The 18,884-nt window shown below is 41.4% G+C and overlaps 1 protein-coding gene across 5 annotated transcripts in view; it reads right to left on the bottom strand.

The window, feature by feature from the left end:
- Positions 1-13,848: 13,848 nt before the first annotated feature.
- Positions 13,849-18,884, bottom strand: part of mllt10 (MLLT10 histone lysine methyltransferase DOT1L cofactor) — a 46,720-nt gene continuing 41,684 nt past the window's right edge. For 2 of the 5 annotated variants that reach the window (XM_042399290.1, XM_042399294.1), the window contains 6 exons: positions 18,354-18,503; positions 18,014-18,069; positions 17,528-17,829; positions 17,215-17,238; positions 16,779-16,869; positions 13,849-16,407 (listed from right to left, as the gene is read on the bottom strand). In XM_042399290.1, coding sequence (XP_042255224.1) covers positions 16,123-16,407; positions 16,779-16,869; positions 17,215-17,238; positions 17,528-17,829; positions 18,014-18,069; positions 18,354-18,503 — 908 coding nt within the window. In that variant the 3' untranslated portion in view covers positions 13,849-16,122. The remainder of the gene's footprint in view (positions 16,408-16,778; positions 16,870-17,214; positions 17,239-17,527; positions 17,830-18,013; positions 18,070-18,353; positions 18,504-18,884) is intronic. The other 3 variants (XM_042399291.1, XM_042399292.1, XM_042399295.1) reach the window with 3 other exon arrangements.

Below are 18,884 nucleotides of genomic sequence, written 5' to 3'. Positions count from 1 at the left end.
CTGCAAAAAAAAAAAAAAAAAAAAAGAAAAAGAGGGACCAAAACGGGGACAGATGTGGCTCCAAAACCACAAAACCCTCCACTGTATGTCAGCTTCTGTAGCTTTGTGATTTGCTCATTAAACTTGTGAATGTTCAACCCTCTATTAAACAACGTTTCAATGAACTTTTCTTTTTCTTTGGAACACTTACTGTACAAAATACAGTGTTTCTCTCCCACTGAAAAGCTCAGAAGGGTTTGAAAAGCTATTAAATGTTGCTGAAGCCCAGTCTGTCTCACTCTCTCTCTCTGTCTGTTACTGTTTTTCTGTCACTCCCTCCCCGTCTCGTTTGGCTCTTTGTGTTTTTCTGTCTCTCGGCCTGTCTCTCCTCGGCCTGTGAGGTGAAAGTGGCTTCCATGGTAACGGCACACTCTGTTTATGCCACGACGTCTCACTTCATCACAAGCTGTTGATGGCTTTGATTTGCATGCGTGCCCGTGTGATTGTGCGTATGTGTGTGTTTGTTCCCCCTCCATTTCTGCGAAATACTCCTAAAACACACACACACACACACACACACACACACACACACACACACACACACACACACACACACACACATCATACAGGTGTTTGTGAGAGTGGTAGGACAGGTTAAAACTATAATCCACAGTCATTTGATGAATCACATTCCATCATGTTGACTGTAAAATAAAGAGGAGATATGTTTAAAAAAAAAAGCTATTTGATTTGTCTTTTATTCTGGCAGTCTTTAAAGGCACATTTCCCTTTATTTATAGCAGAAGATCATGGTAGGATCTATGAAAAGCGGTTGTTTTCGCCATCCTCACCATTGATTTAAGTCTTTATAGCCTTGATGAAACAATAAGAGTCTTATAACCTGAAATTATCGCAAAAACCCTCCGAGATGTTGCAAAAACACCAACATACCTTGCACAAGCTACCGTGAGGAGTTTAACTTTCCAAAACCTCCAACAAAACCATGAAAAGGAAATTGGCACTTTAGCTGTTAAGATTAAAAAATGTAAATTTAATCATACTCATTTCCTTGTTCTGTGAGCTGATCTCGTACACTTAACCACTTAAATTAGCAGCAGAAACAATGATTATGACTTCTTTTCACCAGAACCAGTCGCCCCCAATTAGTGGAGTAAAGAGGGGTGGGGGGGTGGTTGGGGGGGGTGGGTGTGGGGGGGTACATGGGAGGGGGTAAGAGCGGAGGAGGCAGGGGAGGGAGGGGAGGGAGGGCCGGCTAGCCGGACCCCCTGCAGGGCAGAAAGGGGGGAAAAATGGATTCCATACCAGGAAATCCATTAGGGCAGGGAGCAGCGTCGGGGCTGGCTGCACAGAGCGGCCGCTGTGTTTTTAAAAATTCCTCATTAGGTGTAATTTCTAAATTACAATCAGCATGGGCAGAATGAGAAGCGAGGATCTGACCAACTCATCAGGATAATCAGGTAATAGCATGATTTGGTGTGAGTGTGTGCTGGAGCAGAGAGATGAAAACCAAAGAGAGCAGAGGAGGAGGAGGATGGAGGGTGAATTTTAATTCTGCTGCTGCTGCTGCTGCCGGACACTGACTTCAGGATGTTTTTCTGCTTTGTTTTTGTAATGATTTCTCACAACTAGCTGATCTAGATAATTGCTGTGTGTGGGGGGAGGGAGAGTGGGTTGGGCGACTAAAGCAACAAGCTAATGGAAAGCAGGAGTGTCTATCTCTCTCACTTTCTTTCTTCTCCTTCTGCTGTGATGCCCTCCACCTCTGAATACGACAGAGATGTAGGGGGGAAAAAAGTGAAGCGAGCAGAGAGAAACTGTGGAAAAGGAGGAAGAAGAGGGACAAGGAAGAGGGTGGAGAGCGAGAGAGGAGAGAGAGAGAGAGGGAGTGGGAGTTGAGGGGCCTCTGTGAGGGAGTGGGAGAGAGGAGGGGAAACTGCAGGAGGGGAGGAGGGAGGGAGGGAAGGAGGAGAAGAGGTTAATTTGCACATATTAGAGAGGGCAGGATTTTTCATTAAAAAGAGATTGAAGTTGATATATGCCTGTGCGCTCCTGACACACTGTACACTCTGATTGTGTTAAGTCCTTGACAGAACAAAGGATTGCCCCTCTCTCTCTCTCTGTCTCTCTCTCTCTCTCTCTCTCTCTCTCTCTCTCTCTCTGTCTCTCTTGCTCCGTGTATCTCTAACAGCCATTGCAGCCGGCTGCAGCTCTGGCAGCATTTTGCAGCTTTATGGAGCTGTTTCATGGTGAATAGAAGCACAGACAGAGTGTGATATCACCTCAAGAGCCCCCACCTCCTCCCCTTAATGCATATACATACACTTACTTTCTTTCCTATGTAAAGTAATGTCCGAGCCGAGGGAGAAAACTGTTTTCATGCATGCATACAACCTCTCTAAGTGTGTGTGTACACTGAACAGAACACACCAAACAATTTAGTTCGCCTTACTCGCTGCAAACAGGAAGCACAAGGCGCCAATGCCTTTGAAATTCATTCCTATTCCCTGTGACTAAAGGAAGCATTTCAATAAAGAGCTACACTCAACACTGTGTGACAATACAGTTGCTGGTTTAGTTCCTTTCTATTAAAAAAAAAGGGCAGTTGGACACTGATAAAGCTTCCAGTCAATTGTTCAAGGCTGACGTTCAGTCAGTCAGGTACTGTAAGGTGATCTGGTGTCTGCCTGCTGCCCTGAGGCGAAGTTATACCTGCTGCAGAAACACCAAAAGCAATAATAACAACAGTTCCTGCTATTTTTTTTTTTTTTACTGATCTGTTGTTTAGGACACACACAACTGGTATGAATCTCTCCCCTCTTGCTTTTTTCCCTGTTTCTTTTATCTTGTTTTTCCTCAGGCCACATCTGTCATTCCACGCTGGAGGGTTATACCTGATCTTTGACCTTAGTTAGCGCAGCCCTTGAGACCTGTTTCACACAAACACACACACACATACAAGCCTGCACACACAGAATAGGAGATATCGATTGGTGATAGATAGATAGAGCAGGACCGGGCCTGATAAGAAGGCCATATTTGATGTTTGTTCCAGCAGTAGAGGGAGAGATTAAATCACAATGAGCAGCCTGCTCTGTCCTTGGCTTCGTCCCCACTTGAGGCTTTACAGGAGTTTAGGGGTCGAGCTTAAAGGATGACGGGTGACGAATTGTGGACAAGGAGCGCCCGGTCTGCTTAAACCCACTGTGGTGAGAGCCATTGATTAACATGGCCTATAATGTTATGCAAGGGTGTGTTTTTGCACAAGTCAAGGTTTTCAACATTTCAAGCTTTTAGATGCTTTTTTTCTAATGACAAACCTTTGTGTTTTTCCATCCCTTGTCCTCCTGTAATGTGGTTAACTGACTGACAGACATCAATACATGTCTGCTGCCTTACAATGGGTGTGTCCTCAGATCTTGTTCCCGTCAACCCACACACACACACACACACACACACACACTTCCTGAGAGTTCATTCATTTCATTGCTGCTGTACTTTTCCTTCTGTTTCAGAGTTTGTTTTTATCTCCTCACCCCATCAACAAGTACCCTGTAGAAAATAATTAAAGGCATTTTAGGATGCATGTGAACAGTGAATCTTTTAGTTTGCATGCAACATTATGGATAATGTTTTATTTAAACCCCCCCTTATGTGGTCATAAGTGACAATTATGGGATAATGATAGATGCTAAAATGTGGTGTAACAGTAGCATAAGTAGAGAGGAAATGTGAAGTCAGCAAACAGACTTAGTAATATCAGTTACACAGCAAAATCTAATTAAAGTTTGCTAACATGAGCTAACATTAGCCACCATAAGCTACTGGTCATACCAGACCAAGTGACGCTGTTGTAGAAAACCCCAGAATGTACTGAATTGACCACTGGTGTGTTTTATTGCTGATGATTTCAGCTTTTTATTTGCAAGAGGAGGAGACAGTTATTTATTCTATCTGAAGTGACATAGTATGGCTTCAAATGTTTATTTATGTATATAAAGCACGAATGCTTGATAACATAACAAGAAGTTTGTAGTTGTCAAATAAATTAATACACACTTAAAAAAAGTCCTTATATCTGCTAACATCTAATTTATACTGTGTTATAAACTGCTAATCTATTGTTCATCTAGTGCTTATAAATGCAAAATAGGGGTTAAAATAAAGTGTTACTGAATTATGGTTAACACGTGCGACAATGGTGTGATGAAAAAAAGAAATGGCCACATTTGATGTGAAAGCTGGTTCACACATGAAAACACTTGTATCCAGGGAGCACATGTGCTCTAAATTCACATGTGGGTTTTCACATGTGACAACATTTGCCCTCAAGATATCCAGACTCACTCTTTCTTTCTCCTGATTCCGGCGAATCTGTGCAGGTATCCTTTTAAGTTAAAGGTTGTACAACAAGCAAACTTGTGGTGTTAAATCCATATTATCACAATGATGAAAATTTAAAGGTTTTGTCCTGTTTGTTATTACCTAAGTGTGGTTAAAAGACAATGGACCGATCTCTGTTCTGACAGCGCAGTGACCTGAGAGTCCCTTTTACATATGACCAGAGCCAACCCAGGATCCAAATCCCTGGTCGAAAAAGCAGCATGTGTATGTATGAAGGGCTGTATATGTTGGCCAGTGTGTGCGCAGTCTCAAGGGTTGGGAGATTATGTCGACAAAAGGTGCACCTGGTGCTTTAGATTGAGTTTCTCTCCTCCCCTTCCTCCCTTTATCCCACTTCCATCCCCCTCTCCCCTTCTCCTCTGGCCATTTCCAACATTACCCTGGGACTTTTAAAAGATTAGACCACAGCTTTTATAATTGTGCCACTAATGCACGTCAACAGCTTGGAAATGTGGGAGACTAATGGAAAATACTACTATTTTATTATCAAAAACAGTTATGTGGAATACACTTTCTTGTTATTTTTTACTTTTATATAATCTCGTATAGTATGTCAGGGCAGATTATTGAGTCATATCCCTATGTAACTCAGATCTGATGGGTTTCTGTCCAGACAGTGATAAACAGATATGCATGTGCTCAGTTACATAGTGTTGGGGTCTAGTCTTTGGTATCACAATTCAATGGTTAGAACAGTGTCAAAGAAACCTTCACTTGTTGATTAATATTCAGTGTTTGGTGCTGCAACAAACTTACTAAAATGAACCTAATTTTCCTACTAATATTCTTATAATTTATACATTAAAAGGGGATTTTTAGTTATTCTTAGGGATGGAGTGTAATGTTTTAAATACATGTAGTCAATTTTAAGGTAGTTGTACTTTATTTCCATTTTACTTTATACTTGTACTTGTATACTTCAGAGGGAAATATCGCACCTTTTACTCCTCTGCAGTCAAGGCTTGATTACAGAAACTGAGTAATTGTGAATTCGCTCTAAATTTACTTGCCCTGAAGTACAATATCAACTATTAAAGGTCCTCCATCCTCCATCTTGTGGTCCTGGTCTTGAAGAGGGACTCTGTGTGCACACGCAAAACTGAGGGAAAGGTAGTATTGTTCCGTCATAAGAGGCTGCAACCAACAATTATTTTCATTATGACAATTGATTGTTCAGAGTATAAAATGTCAGAAAATAGTAAAAAATTGCAATCATTATTCAATCATCAGATGACCAATAGCCAAAAACCAAAAGATTAGAAGAAAGAAGAAATTAGAAAATATTCACATTTGAGAAGCTTGCACCAGTGAATTTTTGGTATTTGTTGCTTCAAAAATTACTTGAAGATGCAATATATGAGATTTAGAACATTAATGCAGCAGCAAACAACTATTTACTATGTAAAGGTATAGTGGAGTAATGGCATCCTGAGCAGAGAATGAAGTCACACTCCCTCTGTAGTTGTTGTAATCCGAGCTTCTTTGTTCTTTGTTTTGATAGCCAGTCCAGCCGCGTGTGCATGTCAGTGCATGTGAAAGTGCATGTTAGTGCATGTGAGTTCCTCCATGTCCTCCCCGTGTCTGTTTTCAACATGGCAGCCAGGACTCAAACTTTGTCATATTACAGATAGATAGTACACTAAAATATGTTTCTGAAAACATTTGAGGCGAGAAATAGGCAACACAGTAACAGAATCTTGATCCATATTTGATCAGCACTGCCTAGTTTGACAGTTTGATCTGTGTTTTGTGAGCCATGTGTTCAGATTTCTTCCCCCTCCCAACTTTATTAAGTAAACGACATGCGTATTTATTTTGGTCTGAGATGCTGGTGTTCTAGTGTGACATCTATTGGGGTAGAATGTTGTATATTGCACCTTTAAACAATTCATTGATTATCAAAATTGTTGCCAATTAATTTTCTAACAATTAATTAATCCACATATAATTTCACCTCTAGCATATTATACACATGTATAGTAGGAGTCAATAGGGGCCCAATAACAAATTGTTGCCCTGGGGCCCCAGAGGAGGTTAATATAGCCATGACAGCTGCAGTTGCTATATTTTGCATTTTAAAATGTTCTTTCAAAATCTAATAAAAAAACATATAACATATAAAGCATTGTTATAAATTAAACTACCCAACAGTATTAAGTAGTTAAAATTAGCTCCAACTCAACTAAAACAGTAAAATACTACTTACACATGAAAGCATCAGTAATAATGATCCAATAATAAAACATACTGTATAATAATATAACCTAATAGACATAGGGGACATTTTTCTACATAATGAGCACTTTTAATTTTGATACTTTAAGTTCATTTTGCTAATAACATCTTTTTTTAGGTGTAATTTTTGTGACAAACTAATTAAACACTGTTTATAACCTGCATCTATTTACAGTTCACCAGGAGTGGCCTTTTGTTTTCTCTCTCTACTAAAAAGTTAAATGTTAGCAGAGAGACACATGCCAGATCCTTTGTGTGTTTCTCAAGGTCTATGTGATGGCATACACACATTGAAACAGCACACACACACACACACACACACACACACACACACACACACACACACAAACCCTTACAAACGTCACAGAGCCATCTTTTATTGGACTAATATTTCATGCAGTCATCAGAGTTGACGCAACAAGTCCAACACACACATACACACCATTATTTGCACACACAAATATCTCTCTCTCTCTCTGTGCAGTCTTTGTACCTCTCTCAGCCTCCTTACTCCCACAGCATGCATTTGTGAGCAAAGAAACCAAATCAGCTGTGTGTGTGTGTGTGTGTGTGTGTTTGTGTGCGTGCTCACATTTGAACCCCCACACACTTCCAAAACACACACATATACACACATCAACCTTCCCCTCCAGCCCAGGGGTCTCCAGTCTGCATAATAAATGAGGCCTACTGATAGGTGGAGGAACAGGGGAGGGGGAGGGCTCTTACACACACACACACACACACACACACACACATACTGACACCGGCCTGTACCATTATGCAGCCTGGGTCTATACCATTTCACAGCTGTTGCTGTTGGAGAAATCCCAGGTCTCTTTACATGCCTGTTGTTCGCTCATTTATCGTGATTGCAGCAGCAGTTCGACTCCTCTTCAATCTCCGATGTTCACATTTCAACACTAGACATTAGCTTCAATTCTCCAAAGGAATATCCTCTTTACAATCCACTGCGGTGTCCTTGAGCAAGGCACTTATCCCTTGATTCATAGGGTGGAGCAGCTCAAGGCAGCCCCCCAGGTGTTTGTCTATGAGTGTGTGTTAAACACCCCCTCCCTCCCTCTACAGCTTTTGCCTGATTTTTATTAGCTAATCATAAAAAGACACACATACAGGTGGATCAGAGGGGTGAATATCAGAGGATTTGGTTTCTTGAGGTTGATAATTTGTTATGCATATGGTGCTGAAAACTAAAAATGCTTGATGAATACTAAAATCAAATTTTTCAACCTGACAACACGTACAAAGGGGGGAAATAATTAATAATACACCTCTCTTCTACTCTACCATTTTTTATGTAATTATTACACATGGACACACATGTGCACACACACACACACACACACACACACATGAAATTCCCTCAACCTGCCATCACTAACCAGGCAGGGGTGGAATTATTTAATAATATAGACCCCCACATAGCCAACCATTTGAAAGTAATTATTAGTAATGATCTGCCGGTGACTGATCTATTTTTACCTGATGATCAAACCAGATCTCATCTCAGATCTATATCCCGTCACATTCATTATAACCCCACCAGATTACATTCATCTCTGCCAACGCCACCTGTCCTTGTAATGGTGTTTCATTCTTCACCGGAGCCCATTCACAATGATGGTAAATACAGGAAATACAGGAGAAATACAATATAGGCTTTGTGGGGTTTTTTTTGCCAGATGAGATTTAGGCATTTTAAAGGAAAAGTGCATGATGTTTGTAAGTGTATTGGTGTGTGTGTCTTAGGGCTGAACCTGAGTGATGAGTGTATTATGAATTTATTTGATCCTTTTTTTTAATTGCTAGTGTTATTCTCTTTATTATAAGTCTAATAGGTTGCTGTGGATACGTAAACCATCCCTGTTAATCAGGATGTTTAATCTTGTCTCTTTAAAAAAAAACATTTTGTTAAATTTGCACCAAAATACCACCATTAAACAGACTAGTCTAAAAACAACTTGAAAAAACGCAAAATGCCAATATATGCAAAGAAAAAAAAAGGGTTCTCTGGATGAGTTCAATTGAATTTATACATAATTTAGTGCATTTCTGTTTGGGTCATGTGGCTTCCCTGCAGTTAGCTCTCCTGGTCGATGGTCTTCAAAACAAGCAGACTGGAGGTCTCCATAACAGACAGGAGGCTATACATTTTACCAAGACATCACAGCAAAACTAGCAAGCAATTGATAACTTATGGGGATACAGTAAGCTATCATTATAATATGTTGGAGAGTAAATTGAATAAGTTTCAACAAGGTGGCCAGAATCTCACAAAAAGACCGTTTATGAATATTATAAAATATTAGATTTTTAAAAACAACCATAAATTGACTGATTGTCTTTTAAGTAGCCTATAGACCACTAGATCCTGACTATACATGTATGTTACATTATAAAAGAATTTCATACTATATTACTATTACAAGCTCATCACGGAAGGAAAATATTACATTATACGATACTGCCAGTAAATTCTAAGCGAATTTAACACTATTTTTTCTTCGTGTTTGTAGGTGAAAATTAAGCTTTTTGACAGCCTTTCCAAGATTTGAACCGATTTTAGATTTTCAGAAAATCTTATAAGACGAGTCAACATTAGCAGGGTGGCTCAGATACAATAAACAGCAGGGCTGCTGCAGCTTGGAAACGGTCTCCGCTGCAGAGCTGCATTTCCCCTTTCAAAGGGGAATAGCAGACAACAGAAAATCACGTATTCAAATCCCCCCCCCCCCCCCCCCCTTTACCGCTGAATTAATATGCTCATTAGCGCACAGTGGAGTCGTCCTCCCCGCTCGTGTGTGGTTTTTCGGGGCTCCTTTCTTCTCGCCGGTAGTGGGAGCCGCAGGCAGCGGGGCTGGGACGACTGGCTGCCCGCGCAGCGCTTCACTCCGCCCGGCAGGCGAGCGGACAGAGCGCCGCTGAGTCCCGGGAAGACGCTGCTGGGCGCGGGGCGAAGAAGGAAGTGTGTAGCCTACTCAAACCATGTATTGTGAACCATTTTTCCACCTCAGACGCACATACAACAGGATTTAATTCAGTGGCCTACAAAGTTATTCATATATCCAAACAAAATTGTATTTCTTATTTTATTTTTTGTACGATTTCTTTGTTTGTGCAGTTGGTGTGTAGGCGACTAAGCCTTTATATTTCTCTCATTTAAAATCATGTATAATCCAGAAGTAGTGGAGTTACGCTTATGTACTCAACGTAAGTCTATTTATTTCTTATTTATTTTCTTTTTTATACAAAATAACAAGGCTACTACATAATAGATAGATAGATAGATAGATAGATAGATAGATAGATAGATAGATAGACTATCATTATTGTTTATTATAATAGATAGAAAATTCAATATTACCATTATGTTTTGGCTGACCTTAGTAAGGGCTTCTCTTTCTCACACAAACACATACACACACACACACACACACACACACACACACACACACACACACACACTGTGGTCGGTTGCTGAGGAGGAGGAGGGTTTGGAGGTTTCCTCCCTGAGCCACAAACTTCTTCATCATCCAAAGAGTCCAAATATTTATTCTAACAACATTCATTTGTTCCTCATATCAGCTTTCTCTTATTTACACATTTGTGTTGTTTTCAGCTTTGCAAATATTTATTCCTTAAATTGTAAAACATATTAAATTAATTTATATTAAATGTAATATAATTCTAACAAATTTTTGCCCCACAATTGTCTGCTGTTTTAAATAATTTCTTGATTTTTTTTTTATCTGCTGCTCTTATTCATCACATCCTCAGCTGTATGCTCTCCTGTGTATTCTGGGGTGTGTTTAGTGTAAATGATGATTGTAAAACAGTTTGAATTGAGTGATTTCATATTAAAAGTAGAATATTTTTCAGTAAACAACCCCTAAGAATAATACAATTGGGTCACATAATATTGGCTTGATTTTCAAAGTAAATGACTACTGTATGTGTGTATTTGTGACATGAAGATTTAAGGAAACTCTGCTAGGTGTTGAGCTGGGAGGCAGAGAGAGAGAGAGGGTCTTGGGAGGGATTTGTTGTGTGTGTGTGTGTGTGTGTGTGTGACAGAGGAGTGTCACTTAGCAGAAGAATACGAGCTGTCTGAGAATGAAGAGGGATGAGGCTGAATCCTGCTGCTTCTCCTCGCCACTATTATCCTACAGGAGAGAGACCTGTGGGGGGGCGGGGGGCACGCACGCACACACACACACATACACACACACAGAGTCATCACTACATACCCTGGGAATCTCCTCAGCTGTTCCCCGCAACACTCTCCTTGTACCCCTCTTCTTCTTCCTCCTCCTCTTCCTGCTGCCCCGGCCCTAAACACCTCTGTTCGGCGGATCTGGTTCCACTCGGCACCGGATCAGGGCCCCTGGCAGCTGACTGCAGGTTTCTGGCCAGGATTAAGCCTCCTAATGGCAGCCACTCTGTGATGATTTACACTGCATTACTGTACACACCAGCGGTTGCCTCCTCCTGCTAATGGTTTATTACACCGGAGCCCTCTCTCTCAGGTTTATTGCTCTTTGCTCTCTCTCTTTGAGGCTGAGGTCTAATTAAATAATTTAACTGAATTACTAAACATATGCCCAAACCTGTGCAGGAATTACTCATGGAACTTGGTTAACTTGTTTTATGGTTTTGTTTCATTTCTGGCTTTGCTGGAGTGAAAATAAATGTATTTAAAAATATAATTGGAGGGATCTTGGGCTTGTGATTGTGTGGTGTGCTTCTACTGTAAACTTGTAAGCGTGTGGCTTTGATTCTGACTCATATTGAGAGCAAAAGTTTAATACAAATGAACAGAATTGAAGATTTTGTCCTCTAAGTGCTCTCCTTTTTTGTGCCAGACAAGTACAGCAACTTATTCTCATGTTTTTGGAAAATCAGGATTTTTTTTCTGCTCTTTGTTTCATTTAATTAAATTGTTTATTTACTCAAAATGAAACAATATTACAAGTAAAATCATTCTGTCTTTTAGCAAAACTTAATTTAAACTACCCGCATAACTGAATGTTTTACTTAAATGGTCAACAGTAATTTGTGTGTGTACTGCACAACTGTCAAACCTCTAGAGTCAAATCGTTTCAAGCTGTGTTGTTGAACTTTTATGGACGCAATCAGGACAATACAAATAAAACCCAGAGTCAAATTAAGCTTTACTTTAAATCAAGTTTCACTCTGCTTCAAGCTTTCTTGATTGCAGTTTTGCTCTCCTCCAGCTTTGTTGCCTGGTCTGAAAAATGCAAAACAATTAAAATGCATCATTTTGTAAAAATACTGGGAAGCAGAAAAAAGACTGAGTGAGTGTGCTCAGTCAGAGGCAGGTATCCGTGTTGCTGCAAAGCATTCCTCAGTGACAGCAGCTCAGCTCGCCTCTGAAGCCACAGATATCTGCCCTACATTTGTCTAATCATCCAGGGCTTAACCCTCCTGCTGGCCTGCTATCTGCTCTGTGTGTGCATGTGTGTATGTGTGTGTGTGTGAGTGAGAGAGAGAGAGAGAGAGAGAGCTCCTCTGTCCTTACACCAGGGCTTAGTTATGTTTTGACTTTGTGATCAGGCACCTGGTCGGCAGCACACAGGGGTCCTCCATCAGCTGGTGAGCCCCCCCCCCCCCCACGCCCCCCACCCCTGGGGAGGGTTTCTGGGTGAATGTGATCGATGATGGACACAGCGGCTCTGCTCTGAGTGTGTGTGTGTGTGTGTGTGTGTGTGTGTGTGTGGTAGTGGTGCTGCTATTACGGGGAGTGGAGGGGAGGCAGCTCTGATGGTGGAGGCTTATGAAAGAGAGGGTCCTGGGTGGTGGTGGAAGTGGTGGTGGTGGTGGTGGGAGGTGGGGGGGGTATGCTGTTTAAACAGCCTGGCTTTGATTGACAGGGTTGATAGTGAGTGGGGGAGGAGGGGGGGGGGGGGGGGGGGGGGGGGGTGGGTGGAGGGATATTTGGGGGGTGGGAGGGGAGAGCGAGCAAGTGCTCGGTAAAGAGAGGAGAAAAAGGGGGGTTGTGTTGTTGAATGCAGGTTAGATTATGTGTGTGTGTGTGTGTGTGTGTGTAGGGAGGGGGGATTGAAAACTCCTGAAGTGGGTGAGGGGGATTGTATTTTTGGGGGAGCAGGGGTGCAGGAGGAAAGTGAGCTTTTAATTACCAGGGCAGAAGCAGATGTAGCAGAGTGGTGCCCCCACCTCTAAACACACACACACACACACACACACACTGGTGTTTCTTGGCAGCTGGAAGTCATCAGCTTTGGGGGATGTGTGTGCATATTTGTTAGGACAGGAGCCTTGAAGCACATTGTTTAAATTTTAAGATGTTCAGCTTCTATTGGCACTTCTTAGCTCGATGATTATTCATTTTCCTCCCCCTTGTTTCTGAATAAATCCAATTTTCACTGCACATTGTTGCTGCTGCCATCGCTTCCATAATTTCTAGTGTAATTAATGCCATCTAATACAAACCAGGTTAGTCTATTCAACATAACATTTCATGTCGTCTATGGCATTGTTACACTTCTTACAGCTTTAAGAGTGACATTACTGGAAAAAAACACTTAAATGGTACATTTTTTCCCCACACTTAAATATTTTCATTGATTAACCTTCATCTTTCCTGCAGTCCCAGTGAGTCACAATGAACATGTGATCAGAAAAAAAAAAAAAACATTAGATGAATGTATATATGTAGTTTCAAAAAAAATGTATTTGTTTTGTAGCTAACTACCATGTGTGATGTGACATCATTTATTGGTGGATGTATTCTGTATTTTGTGCAAATATATCATGTTGTATACATTCATTTCTAAAGATTTATATTTAATTGTATTTTTAGGGCCTTTTTAACATCTGGTCAGGGACAAAATATGAATTTTTCCTGTTGATCAATGAGAACTGTCCTTGTCAAACAAGCTAATGACATAACATTAATAAATGTATAGTGCATATATGCATGTCTACAACTGTATAGTAAGATTTTAGATCAATATAAGCATCACTCCTATAATTAACTGAATCCACAGAATTTCTGTCAGCAATAAAAAATGATTTTTGAAAATAGTTTGTATTACATTGTTCTAAAAATATTTCCATTATTGTGATAAAAAATAAGAACATTGTGTGTACTTTTGTGTGTAACCTTTAATGTTTATTTTTAAACTTCCCGACACAAAGAGAGAATACTTGTTACTTTATCCAGAGTGTTTCTTTAATTTGGTGTTTTGAAATACAATGTCAGATCCCCACCCCCCATTATTTTCCACTTGTACAAAATTGATCCAAACAAATGTGTGCACAGATGAAAACACGGTGCCCCGAGTATAAAATGAGTTCTCATCAAGAAAATGGTGCAAAACTTAATAAAAGAAACACAATGTCCCTGCACATATAAAAATAAATTAATACTTTGTGTGTCCAGTCACTGTCAACCTTTTTTTTTTTTTTGTCTGGTCCTATAGATTCACACACACAAACTGAGGCTTCATTGGCTTTCCTTCACACCAGCACGGCCAATCACAATCACTTATGTACACCAACGGCCAATGAGAAAGGTCTATGTACACTTGACGAGGTAAAAACTGTGCCACCAAACAGCCCCTGACACACTCCCCCCCCCCCCTTACAAACAGCTATATACAGCCACCACCCCCTCCCCATCAGCCAACTATCAAGTAGCTTCTAGCTTTCAAAACACATGACACAGAATAGAAGTCATTAAAAAGGGTTTACAGCAAGATTCAACTGTATGGAGAAAAACAAAAAGACAAACAAAACTTTACACAGTAGTACAAAATGATGTTAAATTGCAACACCAGCGGGCTTTTAAAATATATCATCTTATGCCCATTACACAAACAAACTCCAAATAAATAAAAAGCACAATACAAAGTTGGCTTTGATATTAGAGAATGCAGCAGAATAAGATTTCCTGGTTTTATTAAAGAGATGGCACGTCAACCCTGACGTTACCAAGTGTTTTGTAATCTGTTGCCTTAGCAACGCAGCTTAATTACCAGTAGCGTTGTGAGTGACAGGGACACAGGTAAAAGGAAAATAAATCCACCCCCCCCCCCTCCCCTTGGCCTCAGGCACTTGGGTTTGGACCCTGATTGGCCAGTCCTGACTGTTATGGGTTTTTTAGTGGGCCGCTGCTGTCGGCCCTTTAGGTCCTGATAGGCTGGTCCTGCTCAAGAGGTAGGTGCGGCAAGGGGCTCAATCAGGAAGATGAAATCTAATGACAACCGACTGCATCATTTCTTTTTGTGAGTTGGCGTCGTGTGGATTAAATGCATCTGTCTGTTAATTTTTTTTTTCTTCCTTGTTTTACATTTCACTTCCCTGAGTGAGCCCCCTGTATCTGGCCCAGAGAAGAGACAGTCAAAAGCAAGGCTTCTGCAGTGACCGTACCAGGCTTGGCTCACTGACATTAATAGATCTACACAAACGGAGTGAAAGAGACATAGAGAGAGAGGCAACAGTGAGAACGTGGGATATTTTCACAAGCCTCTAACTCAATATTTCCCTCGGGACCGCCGCGAGATAGATGTCAAACATACATCTGCTACTGTTAAGTCCTGTGGTAGGGAACTGTAGTTTTTTTAATATATATATATTTATATACATATATATATTTATGTATTTCTGCTTTTTTTCTTTTTATGTTTGTAGTTCTGTGTGTGCTAGCTTGTGTGCTGAGTGCACAACTAGGGTTAGCTGAGGCCCCTGAGAGAGTGAAACAGCAGAGACCAGACCGAGAGGGATATGAGTGTGGAGGATGAGGCAGTGATGAGGGACATGTGGAGACAAATGGAGAGAGGAGAAGACATGACACAGCGACGAGAGGAAAAAAAAAAGAGAGTGAGGAATGAAAAGGTGAAGAAGCGGAAGAATGAAGGGATAAGAGAAGAAAATATTGAGACAATAATTAAAAGGAAAAAGTTTTTTGGGAAGCTGACTTGTTGGTCAACTCACCTGTTGAGAGAAGAGCATGGAAACATCATGTGCTCTGGTGCTACATACTGACGCTAACATACCTTAAACTGCTACCACTGATATTAAATGAAAAAACATTATCTGAACCGTGACAAAAAGATTTTAAAGCAGCGCTAAAACTAAAAAGTCATCTAAAATTGGATGGAAATAAATACTACTAATTTACACAAAATATTGTAATATTGTAGCCTGGAAATGTTGAGAAAGTAAACCTTAGTTTCTTGCAGTTAATGTCTGCAAAAGAAAAAAAATACATATATATTTAACAGATAGTATATATATTTTTTTGTCTTCTGCTATTACATCTGCTATCAATCACTGGAAAGAATAATCTACAAGGGACACAGATTTTTCTGCTGCTGATGTTCTCATCACTGAATTGTTAAGTTGACCAACAGGCTGATCTCCCAAAAACTCTGCATATTTATTCAAAAAAATAACAACCAAAAAACAAAACAGCAACTGCCGTCATGTCTTCTCCTGCCCTGCGACGCCCACGGCCTTCTCAGCTAGCCGCGGCTTCTGCGCCCCTGAGGCATGTGTGTCAGTGTGTGCATGCTGTAGCGCCAGGAAAGGGTTGGCGGTGATGGTGCCTTGGCCCTGGCTCTGGGCGCCAGGCAGCAGGTTGTTGATGGGCAGCTGAGCGGAGGAGAGTGGGATGGAGGGAATCTGGCCGGAGGAGGAGAGGGACTGCAGCTGCTGGAGGTCCTGCTGATGCTGCATCAGATGGTAGAGCAGCACCTGCTGCTGCTCCTGGGGAGAGACGAGGAGAGGGAGCAAACATGCGGGGAAAGGGGAGGGGAGAGGAGGAAATTAATGAAGAGGGAGCGAGAAGAAAATGCAGGTGAAAGAAAGGAGGATAAAGTGAAGGTTTCAGACAAGAGAAGAAGGGAAAGATGAGATAGAGGGGTGAAGAAGGGAAGGAGTCAATGAAAGTGTAAGAAGAATGACAACAATGTGGGAAAGGGAGGAGAGGAAAAAAAAGAGAAGAGTTAATATGCTTGGTGATTTAGGCCATTGTCCAAAGGAAAGTTGTAGCTCACTGTCTTTGTGTGTGTTTAACTGTGTGATAGTGGTGAAGGGCGGTGAGTAGCTGCAAGCCTGCCAGTGTGTGTGTGTCGTACCGCCGAAGGCTGTGAGGACAGCAGCTGATGTAGCTGATGCTGCTGCAGGAGGAGTTTCTGCTGCTCAGACAGCAGGCCGAGCCGCGCAGCACTGACGAGACAAAACACAACTCGCAGTCAGACAAACACAATAAACACTCTGTCCTCGCACTGTCGTTCCTCAGCACAAAACGTTTTAATACACCATCTCAAAACACTGGAGGTTTATACTGAGGGGACAGTCAGGAACTGTCGGCTGCAGCAAAAATAATGGACTGACTCTGAAGCCAGGCAAAGGTTTAAAGCTACTTAAAATGTCTAGACTGCACTTTTGAAGAAAGCACAAAAAAATGTCTGATTGCTAGGAATTCACACAACTAAACACACACAAAAACATTTCAGGGGCATGAAGGAAACAGAGCTACAGGTTGCTGTGATGTACCGACTTCTGTCTCACCTGTTCTTACTAGTTGCTGAGCTGCTACAATCCAACACGCAAGCAAAAGGAAACAAAAAGGAGAGGATCTGATCAAATTCACATTCAAACACACCTAGAGACGAAGTTGCCAGACAAGTATGTTACCTGACATTTTGAATGAATTTGGTGTTTTCAGTACTTAAAGTGACAGAGGGGCAGAAATCTCCAAAGCGGAGCACATTCGTTAGCCTCAAATCCACTGAGAGTGCTCTCACTTGACTTCATAATATTTATTCGACAGGAAATGTTTTTTTTTTAGCCCGGAAAAGACATCAAACATGCTACTCAGTACCTGTTATTGACAGGCAGTGTGACGGCCGTCGCTGCTCCAGTAGTGTGTGTGTGCGGGCTGGCGGTGCCCGCCGGCGTCTGGATCACCCCGTTCAGGGCCCCGACGATCCCCCCCATGCCCAGCGCGCTCCCCGCACCGAGAGCGCCCATCAGTCCGGCCACTCCGCCCAGCCCGGCCGGGGTCGTCCCCACGGCGGCGACCCCGTTGAGCTGCGGCTGGGGTGGGCTCTGGGAGACGGAGGGAGGGGTGGAGAGAGAGGAGGTGGAGCCGCTGCTGCTGTGGCCGCCACATGACGCGCTGTCCTGAGAGAGAGACGCAGGAAAATGTTTAATGACCATTATTTCCTTTAAATGTACATTTAATGTAAACTATGTAGATTTGTACGTGTATTTAAGTTGTAAAATTGATTAGTTGATATAAATAACTTATAATTATATAGTTATTATAATAACAATTAACGAGTGTACCATCTTGTCTGTGTCTTACCTGAGCTGCAACAGGTAAAGATGAATCAGTGGCTCCCAACTGGCCTCCCTTCACATCTACAACACAAATTAAAGACAGGTTTAGATTCTCTCTGTGTCTATGTATGTATGCATTACTTTACATTAAAAATTAATAATAAATGCCTGTTACAAGTTCTGAAATGCCAGAATGAAATAATCAAATGTCTTGTTTTATAGGATATTCACTTTTAAATGGTATAAAACACAGAATAGCAGCAAATCCTGACATTTTAATAAAGATATTGCCAGCATCAACAGCAAATGACTTTAATTCACTATAATTCATTTATCCCGAGTCATTAGAATGTGTGTTTGTGTACCTGAGGAGGCCGTGGTGGGGGTGAAAGGCACTGATAGCTGAGCGCTGAGAAGTTGCAGTCTCTCTTTCTTCATGGTCAGAGTTTTAATCTGCTCTTCCAGCCTCCTGTTCTCCTCCTGCAGCTGGTGGAGAGACTTCAACATGCCCACCACTGACAGAGAGAGAGAGAGAGAGAGAGAGAGAAGACAGATTTGATTGACTGATCAGAGTATATGAGTGTAGTGTAGTCGCAGCAATTTCTGCTGTGAACATTCAGTAATTGCTTCGGTCTGACTTTTTAATTTTTCACTCCCTGGTTTGGCAGAAAATTCCTTCAAATTGGCACCAATAAAAATAAAATGATCATCTGTCACAGTGTGAGATCAACACAGGCGTTTCCAACTTAAAGTAGCTTTACCTACATTATAGATGTAATCTGCAATGTGTTATACTGAAGAGATGGAGTGATCTTGAAGCAAGAGAGAACACAGATGCTCCGACTTTCTTAAAGGCCACTGCTTGCTTTAGGCAAAACCATGCAACTCTGCTCAGC

The sequence above is a fragment of the Thunnus maccoyii genome, chromosome 21, assembly GCF_910596095.1.
Source record: "Thunnus maccoyii chromosome 21, fThuMac1.1, whole genome shotgun sequence".
In the NCBI taxonomy this organism is placed as follows: domain Eukaryota; kingdom Metazoa; phylum Chordata; class Actinopteri; order Scombriformes; family Scombridae; genus Thunnus; species Thunnus maccoyii.
Note: the sequence above shows the minus strand (reverse complement) of the source record. Positions and strands in the feature narration are given on the sequence as shown.